This window comes from Phalacrocorax aristotelis, chromosome 9 (genome assembly GCF_949628215.1).
Source record: "Phalacrocorax aristotelis chromosome 9, bGulAri2.1, whole genome shotgun sequence".
NCBI classification, from domain to species: domain Eukaryota; kingdom Metazoa; phylum Chordata; class Aves; order Suliformes; family Phalacrocoracidae; genus Phalacrocorax; species Phalacrocorax aristotelis.
Window position 1 is genome coordinate 13,357,099 of NC_134284.1, and position 7,371 is coordinate 13,364,469.

The 7,371-nt window shown below is 52.2% G+C and overlaps 1 protein-coding gene across 2 annotated transcripts; it reads right to left on the reverse strand.

The window, feature by feature from the left end:
* Positions 1-3,860: 3,860 nt before the first annotated feature.
* On the reverse strand, positions 3,861-6,876 carry IRF2BPL (interferon regulatory factor 2 binding protein like). 2 transcript variants are annotated; one of them, XM_075103568.1, is made up of 2 exons: positions 5,407-6,876; positions 3,861-5,182 (listed from the first exon to the last, which is right to left on the reverse strand). In XM_075103568.1, exons 1-2 carry the CDS (start codon positions 6,825-6,827, stop codon positions 4,624-4,626), a joined length of 1,980 nt encoding a protein of 659 aa, XP_074959669.1. In that variant the 5' UTR covers positions 6,828-6,876; the 3' UTR covers positions 3,861-4,623. The 2 variants fall into 2 exon arrangements, with proteins under 2 accessions (XP_074959669.1, XP_074959668.1); XM_075103567.1 differs by having other exon boundaries at positions 3,861-6,876.
* Positions 6,877-7,371: the final 495 nt, after the last annotated feature.

A 7,371-nucleotide genomic window follows, 5' to 3' on the forward strand; every position in this document is an offset into this window, starting at 1 on the left:
CCGGCAAGGTTCATTTTGTCAAGCCAAGCACAGTAGTCAGACTGTGCAATCTTGAACCTACCTAGCCCCAAGTAGCTCAGCCAGTCCAACCAGTCAGAGACTGTACTGGCTGGGCAGACTGGTGACGAGCATCCTCCCCCTCCTATTCACATGTCTAACTGCTCCCTTCTGCTTTTCACTCTACAGTTCCCTGAACGGCTGAAAGAGAGTGGGTTTGCTGTCAGAAACTTGAAATGACATGTAACCTCCCTTGTTTCTTCTCACAGAGGCAGGTGAGCCCATTCCCAGGGAGAAGAGCTGGGTTCCCGCAGATCCGACCCCTCAGGGCCAGCAGCATGGGGCTGGGCTGCCCTGTGGTGAACACGTGCAGAGGGAGATGTTCGGCTGGCTCCTCAGAGGAGCCCAGTAGTAGCCTCAATCACTGCACACACACTTAATCCTTCTTTTAAGACATACACCAGGGAAAAGACCTTGTCTGCAGTTCTTTTTGCATCACCCTATCAGCAGAGGCATTCCCCTTCCCAGTCCGCCTTACAGGTTAAGGCAGGGGCTGAAACAACAAAAGCTCAGTACACGGTTTTCAGACACTTTGAAAACAAACCCAGCCTATATCTATACAGGTAGGTATAACTATGCCCTCTGCATCTTCCAGGGGATGGTTGTAAGGACAACTATGTAGGTACAGAGCTATGTTTTGGGTAGAAAATGCATGCTGTAATGGATTCTGATGGCTGAACGCCAAGGGGGAATCTGTTCTGCTTCAAGAATAGCCTTACAAGAGTCAGCATTACAGTGACAGTTCAGTACTCTGCTGCAAACCTACAGGATGTGTCACTTTGGCAGAGAAAGAGGCAGCTAATACACAACACAAACCATCCTACTATGAATGGAGAATGGCTGCATTCCACAAAAAAAGAAAATGGCAAGACCTAGGGAAGAGGGAAGCTGCAAAGCGACTACTGCATAGTAAGCTAGGAACCTGAGAGCTCTGAGGAGACAAAGCCCTTTCCCTTGAGGGGAAGAAAAACTCAGCTCGCAAGATGCGTAAAGAAGCAGACAACCCTTTTGCCAGTGACTGCTGCAGCTCTGCAAAGCTATGCTGGCAGCCAGCCTATTTGAAGAGATTGCAGTTTCAAAACAATGTTAGTCCTGACTAGTTTGGAGCTCAAATGTTTGGGGGGGAGGGGGAGGGGGGGACCATGCTCATATGCACAACACTGCTAAGCAAATAAAAAAGATAACAAGGTTTGTGCTAAGTGACACCAGTTAGCATCGGTGAAGTCGATGGAACTGTGTAGTATTTCCCCAAACCGACATAGCATCTCTTCACTGCACAAACACTTCCATCTCCAACTCACACAGAGCTGCCAATGCTTAAAAAACAAACATCCAGTGACACACATGTTCTAACCCATTTCTTAGAAAATAGGCTACAAGGCTATTAAAAGAGATGTTGAGAATAATCTAACTGGCAAAAAAACCCCAACCAACCCTCTTTGGGAAAATAAACCATTTAAATACTTCCCCATTACAAGAAGGAATGAGAGCACAACAAATGACCACCTGGACAAATAAATTCGCTTACACGATTTATTCAAGCAAACATTGGGCTTTACCTTAAATAGCTGGCAAATATGGGGGAGGGGAGCATTACTGATACAGAAATCAGCTGAATCTCTGTACATGAGACTCGCTCAGCATCTCCCTTTTCCTACTCCTGAAAAAATGGTTACGGCTTGTTTGTCAGCTGTGGACATCTTCAGAAAGAGAAAAACCTATGGAGTGGGTTCAAAGAAATGCTGGCTAATACGCCCAGACTGGCTGCTTAATGAGCCAGAGTAAAAGAAAAGGTCACATGGTTACAAAAAACCTCCATACAACAAATGCCCCGTAGCTACAGTTAACTTTAATTAACTGCAATATTACAATTCAATTCAAGCTTATTTTCCACCTACGTCTACTGCCCCGTACCTTTCCTTTGCCTGCTAAAAATCAAATTGATGAGTCTCATAAGTGGGCTTATGTTTCAAAAATTCTGACTGATAAGAGCTTTTCAAGAATGCTCTGAATTAAAGAAATCCACAGAATGAGGCTCCTTCTAACTCCAACTACTGATGACTGATTTCAGGAGTGGATGTTTATATAAATCAGGGTATTCATGCTTCTGTGACATAATTACATGTTGAATAGCCATTAGTTTTTCTCAATTCACACATGAATGTTACTTCTCTCCTTGTTAGGTTTAAACTCGAATTTCATCCATGTGTACAATTTTCTTCTCTGCCAGTCATGAGCTCCCAATGTTAGTCCCCCATTCTCATGATTTAGAAATAAACTGCTGTGTGGGAACTGCATGCTTAGAAATAATTGAAAATAGGATCAGTACAAATCTATATGCTAAAAAATGTATAGGTTGCATCCAATAATAAAACATATAGGTTGGATCTAGTAATTAACTCAAAACATTCTTTTTCTGCATTATTCCCTCCAATTCATTACATACAAACAGTATATTCTGAGATTTTTAAGCACCAATACATCACTTAGCAGAAAAAAAAAATATGTACACACAAAGTAATTGACTGAAAACACAGATATAGTGGCCAAAGACTGAATCTCAAAATATAACACACACACACCCCCCCACCCCCAAAACCGCTGGAGCACATATCTATGCAAGAGAGCAAGGATCTGTAGGCATACTAAGCATATAGTCTCAAAGATTCTACCATCCTTTCCAGCAGGAATAGAAATGAAAAATGTCTTATTAAGAACAAGCAGATACCAAATGCCATCCAGATCTTTAAAAAGTACCTCTTTATAAAATTATGGGTGTTTGGCGGTAGGGATCCTTAATATTCAACAAAATTCAGAGCTCATAACCTATGACATTTGGAACAGCTCTGTGTCCTACTGGTCAAACTGCAAAGGATTTCTGCAGTGCAGCTGGTTTTGTTTCAAGTTTTCTATCTTTCCTCCATTTGCCTCACTGGAAAGGACAAAGTTCACATTAGGTTTGTTTGCATTTTCTAGCTAGTGTGAGGCCTGTGTATTTACTTTTCCTGTTGATCACCTAACAAGTATTGCACTGCTCCCCAGTCTCCAGAAAATGCCAATGTCACATAAAATAGTTAATTATACAAAGAATCACATACGATCATGGCCAAAAGGAAAGCATTTCACTTCAGTGGTTTAAGGAAGCTTCTTCAACAGAGAACACCACACAGCCCCTGAACTGTTCACCAACTCAGTTATTTAAAGTCATTGCCTAAATGGGGTAGCTACCCACCAGCTGCAACACCAACTGTAGAAGCTGTTATTTCCCACTACCTTTTTTTTTTTTGCGCTGTGCTCAACTACAGTCCTGCCTTACCAACAGGCTACAGCTAATGCCGAGCTTCAACGACTGCTCTTAAAACCAACTAAAATGATTAACCACGTGATGCTGGTTTTTTTTTTTGTGAAAGAGGGCTTCATTTCAAATCTCAAGCCTTATTAAATTGCGCAGGCAATGGAAGCATCCTGTATTGCAAACACTGTTTGCAGCTGGAGAGCTGGGGAGGGGGGAGAAGGGAGGAGGAAATGATATGCAGAAACAGTAAATAGAAAATGCTTAGTCAGCAACTGTTACTGCAACATTAAAGGTGAAATGTAAATAGGCACAGTGCCAAGATTTAGAGAAGTTTGATAACACCATCAACATCATCATCTTACTACATATATGTGAAAATGTGCGTACAAGTGCCACAATTATCACAACGAACTGCAGGCTCTTGGCATAATGGAGACTTTTAAAAAGGCAACACGGCTTGCGCATGCTGCCTAAGCTCTGAGAAAAATAAAACTTGCTACTCGAGAAGTATTAATATCAATTGAATTTATTACAATTTACTAAGCTCCAAGGCACATTACAGTGTTCTGTTAACTACAGAAATGTATAAAGGACAAACAGAGCATGTTTTTCATGTACAGCATTTTGCTCTACTGTTCAAAAGCATCCGTGCATCAATAAAAGCAAAAACAAAAAACACATGAAGATTAAAAACGTTCAGATCAATAGAAACAAACTGAAAACATTTTCCTTACAAAGTTGCAACAAAAAACACCCTCCCCCCAGAGCCATCCCACCGTTTTGCAAACAAAAAACAAAAACGAAAAAAATAAAGTGAAGACTAACACTCAGGGCTTGTAAAACATAAGCTGTCACCATTTTTGTAGCAATTTTTTAGGCATCAACACTGGCCTTGGCAAAAAAAAATTTTTTTGTCTTTTTTTGTGTTTTTCTTCTTCTTTCAGAGAAGTGCATACATTTACAAAAATACACACCAGCAGCAGGTAATCGCTAAGGGCTATTAACTTTGTACCTAGCCAACACACTGCCAAAGAAATGAGAACAGGTATTATGTAGTAACCAAACAATATTATATTCTGTTTAACAAAAACCAGCTCTATCCTTCAAATGAAGAAGAGTACATACCTTTGTTTCAAAATATAGAAACATACGACGAAAATAATGTCTATACATAAGACTAACTTTTGCAGTTTGTTATATTCACAATTCTACATCTTCAGGAGTCTGAAGGGATTGGATTTCCTACTCAAGGGTCTCTCTCCTTTTTCACTTTAACGTCCCCAGCTAAAATGGTCGCGATCTCGCCCTGCATAAATGCCCAAGGCACATTGGAACCGACTAGGGGGCATTTCTCTCCGCTGGGGCAGTAGACTTCGCCAGTCGCCCCTTGGGCCTTGATGCTCTCTCTGGAACAAGGGAAGCAGAACTTGTGGCTGGGCACAGAGGGGCACTGAACAAAGTGGGTGTCCTCCAAGCGTTCGTGGCAAATGGTGCAGCACAGGGGCCCGCTGTTGGCCATGGGAGAGTCCGGAATGTTTTGGGGGTGCACTTGGTCCATGGCGGGGTGGGCGCTGGGGGGAGGAGGGGCCACTTGCAGGTTCATGTCCCCATTGCGGGAGGCCAAGCGGCGCTGGCCCGGCACCGAGGCGGGCGACACGGGGCTGCTGCTGTTCCTGCGGGTGGACGTGGTGGAGTGCACCGAGCTGCCGTCCTTGGGCGAGTGGGCATTGCCCAGCGTGTCGGCCACAGACATGAGCGCGGCCATGGGGGACTGTCCGTTCTGGGGGGCGGACTCGGGCGGCGTGGTCCGGTTGGAGTGAGGCCCGAGGGGCGGCGGCGGCGGCGGCGGGGGGCCCCCGCCGTGCACCGCCCCGAAGCCCCCGGCCGACATGGTGAGCTTGAGCGCTTCGCTCTGGCTGGCCATCCACTGCTGCCGCTGCTGCTCGTCGCTGAGCTTCAGAGCCCCCTCGGCCGAGTCCGAGGGCTCAGGAGAGGCTTTCCTCTTGCGCATCGCCCCGCCGCCGCCGCCGCCGCCGCCGCCGGGTCCTCTAGAGGCGGCGGCCGTGCCCTGCGCCCCGCCGGCCCCGGCCCCCGGCCGCGGGAGACTCACCAGCGCCGTGGGCAGCATGGGGCAGCTGGCGTCCAGGTAGGGCTGCGGCAGCATGTCGGCGCCCACCAGCTCCTTGAAGAAGCGCACGGACTCGGGCAGCAGGTCCCCCAGGAGCCGCCAGTCGCCGGAGCCGTGCTTCTTCTCGTACTCCAGATACTTGAAGCCCGAGGAGAGGCCGCGGCCGAAGTCCTTCATGCAGTCCTGGTACATCTGCTTGGCCACGCCGGAGGCACTGGAGAAGACGGTGCCGGAGCCGCTGGGGTACTCGATGAAGAGCTTGAGCTCATAGTCCATGCCCGGCTTGGAGACGGCGTCGAAGGCAAAGACGCGGCCCAGCAGGGCGTGATCCTTCTTGAAGCGCACCTCGTAGGGGGTGCAGCCGGCCAGAGTAAGCAGCGTGTCCCGCACGATCTTGGGCTTGCTGGCCCACTCCTCGGCCCTGTTCCGTAAGCTCTCGCTGAGCTCGGCCAGCGCCTCCGCGTTGCGCTGCTTCTCCTTCAGCTCCCGCTCTTGGTCGCTGCTGGACACTGAGCCCGGCCGCTTGCCGCAGGCCTCGGAGGACGAGCCGCCGCCTCCCCCGGCGCCGCCGCCGCCGCCGCAGGTGCCCCCTTGGGAGGAGGCGGAGGGAGCCGGGGGACCCCCGCCGCCGCGGCCGCTCAGGCCCCCGTGCGGGGGGGGCAGCGCCACGCCGGAGGCGGCGGGCCCATTCAGCAAGGTCTGCGGCAGCAGGTTGGGGGGCACGTTCATCTGGGCGCCGGCGGCCCCCGGGGGCAGGCCGGACACCAGCCCCCCGTGCGCCCCGCGGCGGGAGGAGGAGGAGGAGGAGGAGGAGTTGGGGCTCTGCCGGTTCAGCTCCGGCGGCCCGTCCTCAGGCGGCTTGGGGAAGCCGTTGGGCCCCCCCAGCCCGTTGGGCAGACGGGCGCCGTGGCTGCCGCCCAAGCTGCCCGGCGGCGGCGGGTACTCGAAGCGGCTGCGCTGCTCCGCCGCGGCGGCGCTGAGCCCGTAGCGGTCCAGGCTGGACTGGGTCAGCCCCGCCGAGGCTGCCTTGGAGGAGGCGTCCACATGGTTGAGCTGCTGCTGGGCCGCCGCCGCCGCCGCCGCCGCTTCTTTGGCGGAGAGCGGCACTGCCTTGACGCCGACCGGCGGCGGGGGGCCCGGGGAGCGGCCGTCCTGGAAGCAGCCGTGCGCCCGCTTCAGCTGCCGGGCCGTCTCGATCACGAATTCGATGCGATCGGCGCCCTCGTAGTTGACGCAGCCCCGGCAGACGGGCTCCGTGAAGTCCCAGATCATGGCCCAGGGCATGCGGGGCAGGTCGCACAGGTAGCATGACTGTCTCCGGGACGACGACACCTGGGCGGCGGACATGGTGCTGCTGGCCGGGGAGCTGCTGCCGCTGGGGTAGGGGCTGGCTCAGTCGTCCCCCCCGGGCTGCGGGGGGGGGGATGTCTCCGTACCTGATCCTGCAGCCCCTTTCAGCAGGGGGATCGTCTGCTTTCAGGTGGCTCCTGCTGCCGGAGAGGGCTTCTGCCACCTGGTCCTGCCGCTGCTGCCCCGGTGGGGTGGGAACCGCTTCTACTGCTCCTCCGGGGGGCTGGGTGGGGGTCGCCTTCTAGCCGCTTCTGTTTCCCTGCGCTCTCTAGCTCTCCGCTGCTGCTGCTCCTCCTCCGGGAGGAGGCGGAGGTGCACGGAGGAAGATGGGGGGGTCACCTTCCACCCGCCGCGGCTGCCTCGCGAGCTCGCACTTCGGTTCGTGCTGATCTACCGCCGCCAGCGAAAGAAGGGCACCCGCAGGGAGCTGTCCGGTCCCGGCGGCGGCGGCGGCTTCCCCGAGCGCCAGCGGAGCGGGAGCGGCCCGGGGGCGGCGGCGGCAGCAGCGTGGCGAGCGGCGCCGCCTGCTTCTCACTCACAT